The 16,648-nt window shown below is 42.9% G+C and overlaps 1 protein-coding gene across 2 annotated transcripts in view; it reads right to left on the bottom strand.

Moving 5' to 3' along the window:
- OAS2 (2'-5'-oligoadenylate synthetase 2) overlaps window positions 1-16,444 on the bottom strand; it is a 31,756-nt gene extending 15,312 nt beyond the window's left edge. Inside the window, exons 1-3 of one of the 2 annotated variants that reach the window (XM_030821445.1) lie at window positions 16,219-16,444; window positions 9,759-10,029; window positions 987-1,165 (exon numbers count right to left, since the gene is read on the bottom strand). In XM_030821445.1, coding sequence (XP_030677305.1) covers window positions 987-1,165; window positions 9,759-10,029; window positions 16,219-16,395 — 627 coding nt within the window. In that variant the 5' untranslated portion in view covers window positions 16,396-16,444. The remainder of the gene's footprint in view (window positions 1-986; window positions 1,166-9,758; window positions 10,030-16,218) is intronic. The other variant, XM_003274422.3, reaches the window with a different exon arrangement.
- Between the last annotated feature and the right edge of the window lie 204 nt (window positions 16,445-16,648).

Below are 16,648 nucleotides of genomic sequence, written 5' to 3'. Positions count from 1 at the left end.
GGTAAGATTTTGGAAATGATTTGGTAAGATTTGCTATGGTTAAACAAAAAAACAAACTACATATATATTTTATATATTTACACACATATATGTACACAACATTCATATACGTGCACTGGATAGCCCAGCAATTCTACTGCTACATATTTACCCAAGAGAAATGAATGCTTACATTCACAAAAAGACATGTAGGAAAATATCCATAGTAACCTAATTCATAATTGCCCCAATTTGAAAATGACCCAATCATCTATTTGAAAATTGCCCCAGTTTGAAAATGACCCAAAGCAGCAGAACAGAAAAATGTGTGTTACATTAATACAATGGAATATGGCAAAACAATGAAAAAAAGTGCTACTATGGCTGGGTGCCGTGGCTCATGTCTGTAATCCCAGCACTTTGGGAGGCTGAGGTGGGCAGATAGCTTGAGCCCAGAAGTTCAAGACCAGCCTGGGCAACATGGCGAAACCTCGTCGCTACAAAAAATACAAAAATTAGCCAGGTGTGGTGGCACACTCCTGTAGTTCCAGCTACTTGGGAGGCTGAGATGGGAGGATTGCTGGAGCCCAGGAGACAGAGGTTGCAGTGAGCCAAGATCCCACCACTGCACTCCAGCCTGGGCAGCAGAGCAAGACCCTGTAACCATATGAATGAGTCTCTCAGACATCCTGTTGAGCCAAAGAAGGCAGACATGAAGTATGTACCATATAATCCCACTTACATTGTTTAAAATCAAGCAAAACTAATCTGCAGTGGTGATAGATGTTAGAATAGGGGTTTGTTTGGGAGGATTACCGGGGGGACAATGGGCTTGAGGCATCTTCTGGGGTGCACGAAATGTTCCCTATGTCGATTTGGGTGTTGCTGGTAAGATTGTAAAAAATGCGTTGAGCTGTATACCTAAGATTGTTGCACTTTACTGGATGTCAATTATCTCGATAAAAAGGAAATGAATGATAACCATACATAGACAGTTGGACAATTACCTCTTGATGCCAGTGCTTTATCAAGAGGATCAAATCCTTTAGTTTTCTGGGACGGTTGTCAAAAAACTTCTGCTGGAGTTCGGTGAAGCAGACTGCAAACTCACCAGGACTGGCATTTGTCTTATCCAAGGATCTTTTGAGCTCTCGATAGATCCAGGGGCTGGGATTATCATTGAAGCCTGATGTGAAAGAGAAATTGGAACTTTGGTATTTATGTAACCTGGTTTCAGAGAGCCAGGGTTGCTCTACAATGAAGCTCAGTTATAGTTTGATAGCACACGACTCTTGCTTAATCGGTCAGAGGACTGGTACCTTTACATAAAACATAATAGGGAAGGGTGACTTGGCCCAGTAGATAATAAAGTGTAGTCTAAACTGACTATAATGAAAACAGTATGGTGTTAACCCAAGGCAAGATCAGCAGAACTTAATGGAGGCACAAGAGATGGAATTATAAATGAGAAAGGGAATTATCCAAATTAGTAGGGAACAAGTGGGTTCTTTAAAAAATTGTTGGTGTTGGCATAATTAGTATACATCTGGAAGAAAGGAAAGTTTATATTTTACATGCAATATATTCTGTCATTGAGTCCATCCAGTGAATATTTTACTTCAGAGTGTCAGGGTACAGGGACTTTGAGGAGGCAGGCAAGGTGGCAGCAGGGCCCTGGAGGTCTGGGGACAGGGGCTGGTTTAATCAATGGGTTTCCATTCTTGCTAGCTGAGTTCCACTGTTTATAAACACATTTATTTAGCCAGGCACGGTGGCTCATGTCTGTAATCCCAGCACTTTGGGAGGCTGAGGCAGGCGGATCACCTGAGGCCAGGAGTTTGAGACCAGCCTGGCCAACATGATGAAATCCCATCTCTACTAAAAATACAAAAATTAGCTGGGCGTGGTGGCAGGTGCCTGTAATCCCAGCTACTCAGGAGGCTAAGGCACATGAACTCCTTGAACCTGAGAGATGGATGTTGCACTAGGCCATAATTGCACCACTGCACTCCAGCCTGGGTGACAGAGTGAGACTTTGTCTCAAAATAAAAATAAAAATAAAATAAACACATTTATTGATTGATTACTGTTACTGAAACACCAGGGGTTCAGTCTAGGTCCTGCTGCTCACCACATAGAAAGCCAATGGCCGAAACAACAAGTGTTGCCAAGAAGAAGGCTTTAATCAGGTGCTGCAGCTGAGGAGATGGGAGATCAGTCTCAAATCCTTCTCCCTGACAGATTAAAGTTAGGGTTCTATATAGCAGGGAAGAAATGTAACTATGTGTGGGAAAATGGGAATTAGGGAGGGGTAAGGAGGTAATCATGAGGAATAAGGGATTTGACATCCCATCATCTGGATGCAGTGACTAGTGAGTTTCAGTTCTTTGATTTTTTTTTTTTTTTTTTTTTTTTTTGAGATGGAGTCTCAATGTGTCGCCCAGGCTGGAGTGCAGTGGTGCGATCTCGGCTCACTGCAAGCTCCGCCTCCCAGGTTCATGCCATTCTCCTGCCTCAGCCTCCCGAGTAGCTGGGACTACAGGCGCCCACCACCACGCCTGGCTAATTTTTTTTGGACTTTTAGTAGAGACGGGGTTTCACCATGTTAGCCAGGATGGTTTCGATCTCCTGACCTCGTGATCCGCCCGCCTCAGCCTCCCAAAATGCTGGGATTACAGGCGTGAGCCACTGTGCCTGGCCTCTTTGATACTTTTTGAGAGGTCTGAGGTTCCTTTTCTGAGGAAGGAACTTAGATAAAACAAATGTAAGTTTTAAGCTTTAAGATCAGAAGGGTCAATTTCTATGTTCATTAAAAAACAAAACAGCCCTCCCCCCCACAAAAAAAACAACCAAACAAACAGAAACAAAAACAAACAAAAAACGGTCTACGGGACTACTGGGTTTGTTTCATCATTATTCTTACTTTTAGAGACAGAGTCTTCTCTGTTGTTCAGGCTGGACAGCAATGGCACAATCATAGCTCACTGTACCCTCAAATATATTTCAAGGCTCAAGTGATCCTCCTGCCTCAGCCTTCTGAGTACCTGGGACCACAGGCATGTGCCACCATGTTTGGCTTTTTTTTTGGAGACAGAATCTTACTATGATGCCCAGGCTGGTCTTGAACTCCTGGCCTTAAGTGATCCTCCCACCTTGGCCTTCCAAAATGTTGGAATTACAGATGTGAGCCAGCACACTGGCCCATAAACACATTTAGATAAGAAACCAGGAGAAAGCAGCTAGTTTGTTCCTTTCATACACCCCAGTGGATATTTACTGACTCCCTAGGCATGGTTCTGGGCACTTGGCATGCGGGGAGGTTGATGGAAAGAGCATTCTATCTTCCCCCATAATGATAATAAATAGCTAACGTTTATGGTGTGTTTACTCTAAGCCTTTTATGTACAGTGAAACATACAAGCCTCACAAGATTCTTAGCTGGCAAGTGCAATTGCAATTACTAATTTACAGATGAGGATAATGGAAATACCAGCCAGTCGAGTAAATAGGTACTTCTTGCTTTGGGTCAAAGGCCCTAGGGGGAGAGTTGTAGTGGCACACAGTGGTGGAAAGAGATGCAGAATTGGAGAGAGCCAGCCTGGACCTGGGGTAAAAATAGGCCAGATTAGTTAGGCTAATGTTTAGTTAAAAAAAACAACAACAAAAAAAGCAAGTTACCAATTCCCCTGTAGGTTGCTTTTCTCAGAAAGTGACCCTGTGTTTCCTTGCAGAAAAAGGAGCTTATAATAATTTGGAATGTGCAGCTCTACCACCATCTAGTGGCAGCTTCTGGGTAGCACATGTGGGGAAGAGCTTATTTCTCATTCTCACACCATCCTTGCATGATGGGGTGAACCCAGTAGAGGGCGCTCTGGCCAGGTCTCTCAGCATGGCACTTGGAACAGGAAGAGAGGACTTTCCTATGAGAATTATGATGCACCTGTCTCCCTCCTTGACTCCAGCCCTTGTTTGAAGCAGGCCGCCACCCCCAACCCTGAGCATCCTAATGGCCCTGGAATCTAGTTTCTATTCTGACTGTACAGCTGGCAGGCATAAGTGAGTAGTAGGACCAGGATAAGAACTCAGAACTGCCAACCTCCCAAACTGGTACATGTTTCCCCAAGCCAGGCCACCTTTCTGTGAATGTGAGTTATCAGGATGTCTGTATGTCTCCTCCTTACCAGTGATGCCTGGGCTAATTGTTCTTCATGGTTCCTGGTAACCCAGAAATTCCTTAAAACTATAGATGATGGAAGGTACCCTGGCCATGGGCTTAGAAGACCTGGGCTTTTCTGTTTCCCCACTTGTTTAATGATGGCTTAAGTTTCAGCTTGGGAATTTTCCCTTCCCCTCCCCTCCCCTTTTCTTTTCTTTTTTTTTTTTTTCTCTTGACAAGATCTTGCTCCATTGCCCAGGCTGGAGTATAGTGGTGTAATAATAGCTCACTGCAACCTTGAACTCCTGTGCTCAAGTGATCCTCCTGCCTCAGTCTCCCCAGTAGCTAGGAATACAGGTGCATGCCACCACATCTAATTTTTAATTCTTTTGTAGACATGGGGTTTCACTATGTTGCCCAGGCTGGTCTTAAACTCCTGACCTCAAGTAATCCTCTTGCCTCAGCCTCCCAAAGTGCTGGGATTATAGGCATGAACCACTGTGCCCAGCCTGGAATTGTTTAAGTTTGTGATTGTATGTGCACCTGTACTTGAGACTATGCTTTGTGCTTGAGACTATCCATCTATCTACCTCATCCATAAATATATACATATATTTAATATCTATCTATCCATCCATCCGTCTACATTCATTTTTCCATCCATTTACCTTCCATCCATTTATCCATCATGATCCATCCATCCATCCATCCAACAACTATTATTAATAATGAACATTGTACTAGAGACCATAGAAGAACAAGATACTCATGATACCTGTCCTCATGGAGCTTATAGTCTAGGAGAGGAGAAAGCTAAATACATTATTTCCATATAAGTTGTGAAAGGAAAATAAATCTTGGGGCCCCAAAATCACTCAGTTAAAGGGAAAAGTCAAGCTGGGAACTTCTTAGGACAAACCTGCCTCCCATTCTATTCAAAGTCATCCCTCTGCTCACTGAAATAAATGCGTATTTGATTGCCTCCTTTGGAAGAGGTTAATCAGAAACTCAGAGGAATGCAACCATTGGTCTCTTATCTACCTATGATCTGGAAGCCCTCTCCTCACTTTGAGTTGCCCCACTTTGCTTTGAGTTGTCCTGCCTTTCTGGAGTGAACCATTGTTCATCTTACATATGTTGATTAATGTCTCAGGTTTCCCTAAAATGTAAAAAACCAAATTGTGCTCTGAGCGCCTTGGGCGAATGTCATCAGGACCTCCTGAGGCTGTGTTACAGGTGCGCATCCTCAACCTTGGCAAAATAAACTTTCTAAACTAACTGAGACCTGTCTCAGATATTTGGGGTTTGCAAAGTGATAAATCTCATGATTCAGAAAGCACAAATTGCTAATGGAGCATGTGGAAAGTGTATCTAACCCAGACGTAGAGAGCCAAAGGACTTAAAGGATGAGTTGGAGTTATCAAAAAATAAAAGGCTGGGGGAAGTATCTTCCAGGCAAAGGAACAGTATGGGCAAAAGTCTCAAGTTGAGCTAGCATCATGTGGGTTTGAGGAGCTCAGGGAAGGCCAGAGTGGCTGCAGCATAGAGAGTTAGTTGGTGGTGAGTGGTACAGCTGGAGAGGTAAGTAAGTAGGGGCTGCCAGATCATCAAAGTCCTGTCCTGCTGAGGAGTTTGATCCTTATCCTTGTAAACTAAAAGTAAAATTCTAACCCTTCCCAACCTACTGAATGAACCCCTCTCTTGGCCAAGGGGAACCCCCAAAGAAATCTGAAAAACTAGTTCAGGTTCATGATGGGAAGGAGGAGCTCAGACACCTCATTATACCCTCCTCCCTTTGGAATTCGGGCACAATTGACAAACACTAACATTAAAACAGAGATCCCAAGACTGACAGAACAGACTCTTTGTAGCAGTATGACACCAAATTCCAACATAACTCCGGCATCACCTGACAGATAACAGGCCCTAAAGGAAATCAAAAGTATTTTACCCCAAAATATGTTTCTTTTTTTTTTTTTTTTTTTTGAGACGGAGTCTTGCTCTGTTGCCCAGGCTGGAGTGCAGTGGCGCGATCTCAGCTCACTGCAAGCTCCGCCTCCTGGGTTCACGCCATTCTCCTGCCTCAGCCTCTCCGAGTAGCTGGGACTACAGGTGCCCGCCACCACGCCTGGCTAATTTTTTGTATTTTTTTAGTAGAGATGGGGTTTCACCGTGGTCTCGATCTCCTGACCTCATGGTCCGCCCGCCTCGGCCTCCCAAAGTGCTGGGATTACAAGAGTGAGCCACCATGCCCGGCCTCCCCAAAATATATTTCTTTGACATATTTTGGAATGGCCCTGCAAAGCTGTGTCCTATGGAAAAATTCACATTCTGTGGAGAATCCCCTTCCCCTTCCAGATCTTTTCCTGATTCAGGAGAGATTTTAACTAGTCGTCTGACATCTTTAAGGTCTGATAAGGGACATTTACCACCTATTCTCCTTGAAGCCTGCTACCTGGAGGCTTCATCTACGTAATAAGAACTTTGTCTTCCACAACTCCCCTTTTCTTAAGCTGAACTCCTTCAACCAACTGCTAATCAGGAAATCTTTATAACCACCTATGTCCTGGAAGACCCTGCTTTGAGACATTTTGCCTTTCCAGGCTGAACCAATGCATACCTTAAGTGTACTGATTTACGTTTCTGCCTGTAAATTCTGTCCCCCTAAAATGTATACAAATCAAGCTGTAACCTAATCACCCGGGGCACATATTCTCAGAAACTCCTGAGATTGTGTCACAGGTCATGGTCCTCATATTTGGCTCAGAAAATCCTCTTAAAATATTTTACAGACTTTGGCCTTTTTGGTCAACTTCCTAAATGCAGTGAAAAGCCATTAGAGGCAGAGTGTGTGACACAATATTTGTGCACGGAAAGAGAGCACCAGCTGCAGGGTGGAGTGAGACAGGAGGCAGGGAGACAATTAGGAAGCCATTGCCCCAACCCTGGTGGTGACGTTGACCAGGGAAGTAGCAGTGGGAAGGGAGAGAAATGATGCAGATTTAGGAGCAAGTCCTGCCAGGCAGAACTGGCAGGACTTAGTGATGGGCTGTGAGTGAGGAGGTGGGGGAGTTGGAGATACAATCCTGGCTTAGGTGTATAAACCAAAAATAAAATTCTAAGCCCCCCAATCATCTGAACGGACCCCTCCTCTCAGCAAAGGCATTCCAAAGTTGACCTGAAAAACCAGTTCAGGCCATGATGGGAAGGAGAAGCTGGACATGCCTCATGATACCTCCCTCTCTTTTGGAATTAGTGATAGAACAGTCTCTTGTCTGATAAGAAACATTTACAGTCTATTCTCTCTGAAGTCTGCTACCTGGAGGCTTCAGCTGCATGATAAAACTTTGGTCTCCACAACCCCTTATCATCATAACCCAGATATTCCCTTCTATTGATGATAACTCTTTCCATCAATTGCCAATCAGAAAATCTTTAAATCTACCAATGACCTGGAAGTCCCCACTTTGAGTTGTCCTGCCTTTCCAAACCAAACCAATGTACATCTTACATGCATTGATTGATGTCTCATGTCTCCCTAAAATGTATTGTATTAGTCTGTTCTCATTCTGTTAATAAAGACAACCCGAGACTGAGTAGTTTACAAAGGAAAGAGGTTTGCTTGACTCACAGTTCCACATGGCTGGGGAGGCCTCATAATCATGGTGGAAGAGCAAGGGACATGTTACATGGTGGCAGGCCAGAGAGAGCTTGTGCAGGGGAACTCCCCTTTATGATACCATCAGATCTCGTGAGATTTATTCATTATCATGAGAACAGCATGGGAAATACCTGCTCCATGATTCAATTACCCCCCACTGGCTCCCTCCCATGACGTGGAAATTGTGGGAGCTACAATTCAAGATGAGATTTGGTGGGGACACAGCCAAACCATACCAGTATACACCCAAGCTGTACCCTGACCACCTTGGGTACATGCCATCAGAACTTCCTGAGGCTGTGTCATGGGCACATCCTTCACCTTGGCAAATATACTTTCTAAATAGATTGAGACCTGTCTCAGATACTTTTGGTTTACAGGTGATAGCGTTGCTGGAAAAGAGGGTCCTGATTCAGATCCCAAGAGAGGGTTCTTGGAGCTCATGCAGGAAAGAGTTCAAGGCAAGCACAGAGTATGGTGAAAGAAGCAAATTTATTAGAAACAACTTTGTTACAGGGTAGGACATCCTCAGAAAGGAGAAGGAGGAATGCGCCATTCTTTGTTAGTGTCTTTGTTTATAAGAAATTGTAAGGAGCTGTAATTAAAATTGGAATGTGCAGATGTGCTCACTAAAGGTAGGGGATATTGGTGCTGTTAAATCAAGTTTAGCCTAAAGCTGCCTCCTTACATATTTTAAGTTTGGCCTAAAATTTCTCTGTACATGATGAAGTATAACTAAAGGATGTGTAAACAGACTGCAACCTACTCTTGTGCCAATCACTGAGTTTCGGCCAATCAAAGGTGGCCAACTGTTCAAATCTGGTTCAAATAAGGCCAGTGCTGAGCTATAACCAGTCTGAATGTTTCTGTACCTCACTTTCATTTTCAGTACATCACTTTCCTTTTCCTGTCCATAAATCTTCTTCCATCACGTGGCTGTGTTCAAGACTCTCTGAACCTACTCTGGCTCGGGAGGCTTCTAGATTCGTGAATTGTCTGCTCAGTTAAACTCCATTAAACTCAATTTGGTCAAGAATTTTCTTCTTAACAGTGATATTGATGACCATTAATCCTTCAACCTAAGCCTGCTCATTAGTGCTGCCTTTAAGTGGGCTGAACTTTTAGGACATGTGGACATTTTGTAGGTTTAGTGGGAGATGTTTTGTATGGCCTTAAATATTCTGCAATTATAATTGGTGGTCAGCTTAGACTGTGGCTATTTCCAAGTATTAAGCCTGTAGGTTCCTTGTGAGTGCCTAGCTACTTGCTTTAAGATGGAGTCACTCTAGCCATCTTTTATTAAACCAGAAGCCTGGTAAGCAGAGGTTACTTTAACAATAAGCAAGAGTGTGGGAATGTTTGCTGAGACAGGAGACACAAGAGGTGGACAGGTCTTGGGGATTTAGGAGTTGGGTTCAAGGCACCCCCTCAAGCTTTGATAGTTATCTATGGAAGGTTGTTGCCTTGATTTTGACCTGGTAGGAAGGCAGACTTCAAATGCTTGCCCCAGCTGGACTTTTCCCAGATGTCTGCCTCATCCTCTCACTTTAACCAACACCGACTCTGGTCAAAACCTGCAAGCGTGATCTGCGGACCAGCAGCTCATCATGGAGCTGGCTAGAAATATGAAATCCTGGGCCCTGACTCAGACCTCCTGAGTCAGGATCTGCATTTTAACAAGGTTCCAGGTGATTTATGTATACAGTATGGCTTAAAAGGGTCTGCCTTAGATTCTAGAATCCAGAACATTTTCTCCAAAGACAATCAGGGTATGGGGGAGAAGTTAGTTCCAGAGAAGACAGCGAGTCCACGGTAGAAGGGATTCTTCTCTCCTGAGGGTCCATGGTCTCCCATTTTTTAAAGCAGCAGTGGTATCTATCCCACCCATGGCCTAGAGGTTGCACAGGGCTGTCTGGCACCCCCTTCTTTGGCTTTTCTCCCCCGACACCCAGCAATGCTTACTCAGAGCGTTGAAGGTGGCCAGCACCTCGAAAGAGATTCTCTGATTTTTTGTGAACACCTGGAGAGTGAACCCATCATGGGACTTCTGGATCTCGAAACTGTTTTCCATCCACTTCGTGGACAGACAGAACGTCAGCTTATCCCCAGTTTTATCGAGGATGTCACGTTGGATTCTCTTCTGATCCTGGAATTGTTTTAAGTTACTGAAGAAGAGGACGAGGGTACCATCGGAGTTGCCTCTTAAGACTGTTTTCCGTCCATAGGAGCCACCCTGCCAGTGACAAAGAAGCAGATATGAGACTCTAGATTCTGGGGTTACAGGGATCTCTAGCAGGCAGTGGTATTTCTCAACTCAAGTAAAAGCCAAAAATGCTCTTAACATTGAGTGGCAGGCATCCATTTGCCCCACAAAGACCTGACTGGGATGCTCATAGTAACACTTTTCATACTAGCCCCAACCTGGAGGTGACTCAAATGGCCATTGGCAATAGAAATGGATTGAACTGCCCCACTTGCCACCACCAGCACCTGTGCTTACTGTCCCAGGGCCTGAGGATAGGATCGCCCCACCTGCCATTGTTGCTGGTGCCTGTGCGTATCTGGGGGTATGGGGGTCAAATGTCCCACCTGCTGCCAGCACCTGCACACACCATTAGGGAACCTGAGGACAGGCTCGCCCCACCTGCCGCCAGCATCCGCATGTGCTGCCCAGGGGCCAGGAGATTAACCCATCCTGTTTACCACCAGCAGCACAGGCACACACCATCCAGAAGCCTAAGGATGGGCCCACTCTGCCTGCCACTAGTGACCACATGTGTCTCCCAAGGGCCTGGGGACCAGCCTACCCAGCTTGCCATCACTGATGCCTGTGGCCCAAGGACCTGCCTGTTCAGTCCACTGCTGCTACCCCTGGCACCCGAACATGTCATCTTGAAGTCTGATACCCTGTCCACCTGGACACACCAGCACTGGCACCCACATACACTGCCTGGGGGCCTGAGGACCAGCATGCCTGGCATACCGCTGTCACCACTGGTGCTCGAAGACCAACCTGCCTGATGTCCCTGTTCCCAGCACAGCCTTTCCACAGACCCCATTAACAACTACACTGTCAGCCACTGAGGAGCTCACAGACAACACTGATGCTAATGAAATCATATGGAGGCTCCACTAACTGTGCCCACACAGAATCAAAGCCAAAGCGCTCCACTCAGCCAACACTACAGACACATCTACAGGAAAACATCTTTTTATTTTATTTTTATTTAATTTTTTAGAGACAGGGTCTTGCTCTGTCACCTAGGCTGGAGCATAGCGGCACAATCATATCTCACCGTAACCTCAAATTCCTGCCAGAAGCAATCTTCCCACCTCAGCCTCCTGAGTCACTGGGATTATAGGCATGAGCCGTCATGCCCAGCAGAGGAAAATGTCTTTCCCTATGAAAGTCAATAAATAAAATTGGAGAAGTGACTGGTACATTAGCTGTGCTGATATCATTGTAAGGACACAGAAACAGGAAAAAGCAAGGGAAACACCTCCAAAGGAACACAATAATTATTTAGTACAGATCCCAAAGAAAATGATGTCTATGCAATGGCTAAGAAAAATTCAAAACAATGATATTAAAGAAATTCAGTAAGATACAAGAAAACACAGCTAAACAATACAAATACATCAGGAAAATAATTTATGCTCTGAATGAGAAACTCAACAAAGAGATAGATATTGCTAAAAAGAACCAAACAGAATTCCTGAAACTGAAGAAATCAATGAATAAAATAAAAATACAACTCACTGCTTTAACAATGGACTAGGTCAAGGAGAAGAAAGAATTTCTAAACTTGAAGACAGTTCTTTTGAAATAATCCAGCCAGACAAAAGGAGAGAAAAATAAATAAAAATGAGTGAAGAAAGCCTATGTGCCATATTGGTAATCATAAAGCAACCAAATATTTAAATTTGGAAAGATCTAGGAGAAGAGATGGGCAAAGGCATAGAAAATCTATTTAATGAAGTAATAGCTGAAAAATTCACATGTCTTATAAGAATAAACCAAACCTAAAATTAGTAGAAGGAAAGAAATAATAAAAATCAGAACAGAACTAAACACAATAGAGGCTAAAAATTAACAAAATAAAAAGTCGGTTTCTTAAAAAGATAAACAAAATGGATGAACCGCTACTTAGACTAAATAGACTAAAAAAAGAGAGAAGACCCAAGTAAATAAAATCAGGGATAAAAAAGGAGACATTAAAATTGATACCACAGAAATACGAGGGATCATTATAGACTATCAGGAACAACTACATGTGAACAAATCGGAAAGCCTAGAGGAAATGGATAAATTCCTGAACACATACAACCTACTAAGACTGATCCAGCAAGAAACAGAAAACCTGAACAGACCAATAATGAATGAGGAGATTGAATCAGTAATAAAAAATTCCTCAACAAAGAATAGCCCAGGAGCAGATGGCTTTACTGCTGAATTCTACCAAACTTATAAAGAAGAATTAACACCAATTCTTCTCAAACTATTCCAAAAAAATTGAAGAGGAAGGAATTATTCCTAACCTCTTCTATGAAGTCAGCATTACCCTGATACCAAAACCAGACCAAAGACACAACAAAAAAGAAAACTATAGGCCAATATCCCTGATGAACGTACATACAAAAACTGTCAACAAAATGCTAGCAAACCAAATTCAACAATACATCAAAAAGATAACACATGATCAAGTGGAATTTATCCCAGGGATGCAAGGATGGGTCAACATGAGCAAGTCAACAAATGTTGAACATCTGCACATCACATCAACATAATGAAGGACAAATCATATGATTATCCTGGTGGATGTAGAAGAACATTTGGTAAAATTCAACATCCCTTTATGCTAAAAACCCTCAACAAATTAGGCATGTAAGGAACATACCTCAACATAATAAAGTCCATATATGACAAACCCACAGTTAACATCATATTGAATTGGGAAAGGCTTTCAGCCTGTATCCTGGAAGTCCTATCCAAAGCGATCACACAAGATAAAGAAATAAAAGGCATCCAAATAGGAAAAGAAAAAGTCAAATTGCCCCTCTTTGCAGACCACGTGATCTTCTATACAGAAAAACCTAAAGACTCCACCAAGAAAACCTCTTAGAACTGATAAATTTCGTAAAGTTGCAGTATACAAAATCAAAATACCAAAATCAACATACCATACCAACATACCAAAATACCAACATATTCTACACATCAGTAATGAACTAGCTGAAAAAGAAATCAAGAAAGCAATCTTACAGTATTTAACAAAAATACCTAGGAATACATTTAACTAAGGAAGTGAAAGATCTCTACAATGAAAACTACAAAATACTGATAAAAGAAACTGAAGATGACACAAGCAAATGGAAAGACATCCCATGCTCATGGATTGGAAGAATTAATATTGTTAAAATAACCATACTACCCAAAGCAATCTACAGAATCAATGCAATCCTTATAAATACCAGTGACATTTTTTTCACAGAAATAGAAAAAACAATCCTAAAATTTGTATGGAAACACAAAAGATCTCAAAGAGCCAAAAAAAAAAAAATACTGAGGAAAAAGAACAAAGCTAGAGGCATCACACTACGTGACTTCAAAATATACCATGCTATAGTATAAAAACAGACATATAGACCAAAGAAACAGAATAGAGAACAAATCCACAAATCCACAAATTTACAGCCAACTGATTGAGAAAGCACCATGAACACACATTAGGGAAAGGATACTCTCTTCAATAAATGGTGTTGGGAAAACTGGATATCCATATGCAGAAGAATGAAACTAGGTCCCCATCTCTCATCTTATAAAAAATTAACTAAAAATGGATTAAAGAGTTAAATGTAAGGCCTGAAATGATAAAATTAATAGAATAAAGCAGAAGAGTAATGCTTCATGATATTGGTCTATGCAAGTATTTTGTGGCTAAGACTTCAAAAGCACAGGCAACAAAAACAAAAAATAGAGAATTGGGACTATATTAAATGAAAAAGCTTCTGCACATCAAAGGGAACAATTAAGAGTGAAAAGGCAAGCTGTAGAATGGGAGAAAATATTTGGAAACTATTTTTCCAACAAGGGTTTAATATCCAGAATATACAAGGAACTTGAACAACTCAACAGCAAAGAAAACAACCCATCCCATTAAAAAGCAGGCAAAGGACCTAAATAGACATTTCTCAAAAGAAGACATACAAAATGGCCAATGGGTATATGAAAAAATGCTTGACATCACTAATCACTAGGGAAATGCAAATCAAAACCACAATGAGATACCATTTCACCCCAGTTAGAATAGCTATTATCAAAGACAAAATATAACAAATGCTAGCAAGGATTTGGAGTAAAGGGAATCTTACACACACTGTTGGTGGGCATGTAAATTAGTACAGTCATTATTGAAAACAGTATGGAGGTTTCTAAGAAAAATAAAAATGGCACTGCCATTCGATCCAGCAATCCCACTACTAGGTATTTATCCAAAAAAGGGATAACTGTACCGTTATGTTTATCGCAGCACTATTCACAAAAGCCAAGATACGGAATCAACCAACGTATCCATCAGCAGCTGAATGGATAAAGACAATGTAATATATATACACAACAGAATACTATTCAGACACAAAAAGAATGGAATTCTGTCATTTGCAGCAATGTGGATGGAACTAGAGGTCATTATGTTAAATGAAATAAGTCAGGCATAGAAAGACAATTATTGCATGTGTTTATGTGGAAGTTAAAAAAAGTTGATCTCATGGAGTAGAGAGTAGGATCATAGTTACCAGAGGCTGGGAAGTAGAGGAGGAAATGAAGAGAAGTTGGTTAATGGATACAAACATACAGTTAGATAGAAGGGATAAATTCTAGTGTTTGATAGCACAATGGGGTGACTATATTTAACAATAATTTATTATATATTTCTAAATACAAGAGAATATCTGAACTGTTCTCAACACAAATAAATGATAAATGTTTGAGGTGAGGGATATCCTAACTACCCTGATCATTTCACATTGTATCCGTGTGTCCAATTATCACATGTACCCCATATAAATATGCACAATTATGTAAAAATTAAAAAAAACAGTAGAATGGACAAATATGGTATATTCACATAATGGAATTGACACAACAATGAAAAGATAAACAACTGCACCCCAGAACATAAATTTCATAAACATCATAGGTCAGAGAAACCACGCACTAAAGCACACAGAGCCATTTATATAGGGGTCACCCATGCATCCTGGTTTACATTCCCAGTTTTCGCACCAAAAGTCCCACATCCCAGGAAACACCCCAATCCTGGACGAACTGGGATAGTTGGTCACCCTATAATTGTAAAACATTTTAAAACAGGCAAAACGTGTCTATGCTGTTAGAAGTTAGGAGATTGCCTACCTGGGTTTGGAGGTGCTGACTGGACTGGGGGGCCAGGGCTCTGGGGGGCTGAGAATGTTTTGTTTCTGGATCTGGGTGGGGGTTACACAGTTACATTGTTTGTGGCTACCTATCAAGCTGGACACTTTGATCTGGACACTTTTTCTGTTTTACTTCCATGAGGAAAAAAATATTGAGAGGCAGGATAGTGTAGTGGTTAAACATGCATGCCCTCAAGCCAATTACCCAGGCTTAAAATCCCGGTTCTGACAATAGCTATTAACCAAACTCGCCTCAGCTTCCTGACCTGGGCCAGGGCTGGGGACACAACGTATCTAGATTTCTTTATTGAGGCACTAGCGGGTGTGTGCAAGGGGTAGAGACCAAAAAGTGTGGCAGCAGCACAGAACGGACATCAGCAGCGCAGGAGGGTAAGAGGGTAGTGTCGGGCCATCAGGACCCCCACGCCCCCAATTTTAGGGTCCTGGCATCTCCCCAATACCCCTTCCTCCCCAGAGGTCCAGAATTTTCAGCCTCAGTCCTGAGATTTGTGTCCACAAAACCAAATATTTCTAACAGATAAAAGCCACTCCTTCTTGCTGCGGAGAAACCACAAGGCAACCTGGGTAGTTTGAACAAAGTTCTCTAGCCTCCCTAAGTTTACTCCTCTGTACTGTGGAGAGGACAGAAGAAAATCGCAGTGAGTAATCACAGTGAATTCACTGAGCACTTTGTGCCAGTCTTTTGCTAAGAACATGATGTGCTCAAGCCTTACGATACTCTGAAGTGAGTATTATGCCTCTCCCCATTTTACAGATTCAGAGACTGAGGCACAGAGAGGTTAAGTAGCCTGCCCAGTGTCACACAGCTCTGCAGCAAGAGCCTGCTCCAGAGCCTGAGACTCCTACACCACATCCCACCCAAGCGTGGGCCTCGCACATAATAGGCGCCCAGCACCCAGTAGCTCGGCCTTGCTGCCGCCATGGAATCTCCTGCCTCCCAGAGCCCCAACCTTAGCCCTGGACTCACTATGGCCACTCCCTGCACCAGGGGGAACTGTTCGGGTTCCTGCAGGACGTCACAGATGATGTTCACCATGTCGTCGATCATTGTCTGACACTCTTCGTAGGGCTTCAGGTATTCCTGGATAAACCAGCCCAGCTTCTGAGCGGGCACCGAGGACAGCTGGGACGCCCCGTTTCCCATTGCTCCCAGCTGGCTGCCGGCAAGACAGTGAATGGTAGGATGGGAAGCAGAGGAAATCCGGCTGCTGCCCAGAGCCAGGAAACTGAAACTGAAGTCTAGAGGCCTCTCTCCACCCACTGCAGCGAGTTTACCAACTCCTGCATCCGGGGCAGGGAAACAAAACTAACCTAAGCTCAGAGGCTCTGCCCCGCCCCTTGCAGCAAGGTTTACTGACTTCTGCACCCCAGCAGGGAAATCAAAACTGACTCAAGCT

This window comes from Nomascus leucogenys, chromosome 10 (assembly GCF_006542625.1).
Source record: "Nomascus leucogenys isolate Asia chromosome 10, Asia_NLE_v1, whole genome shotgun sequence".
NCBI lineage: Eukaryota > Metazoa > Chordata > Mammalia > Primates > Hylobatidae > Nomascus > Nomascus leucogenys.
The sequence above is the reverse complement of the archived record's forward strand: the minus strand, read 5'-3'. Positions and strand labels throughout refer to the sequence as shown.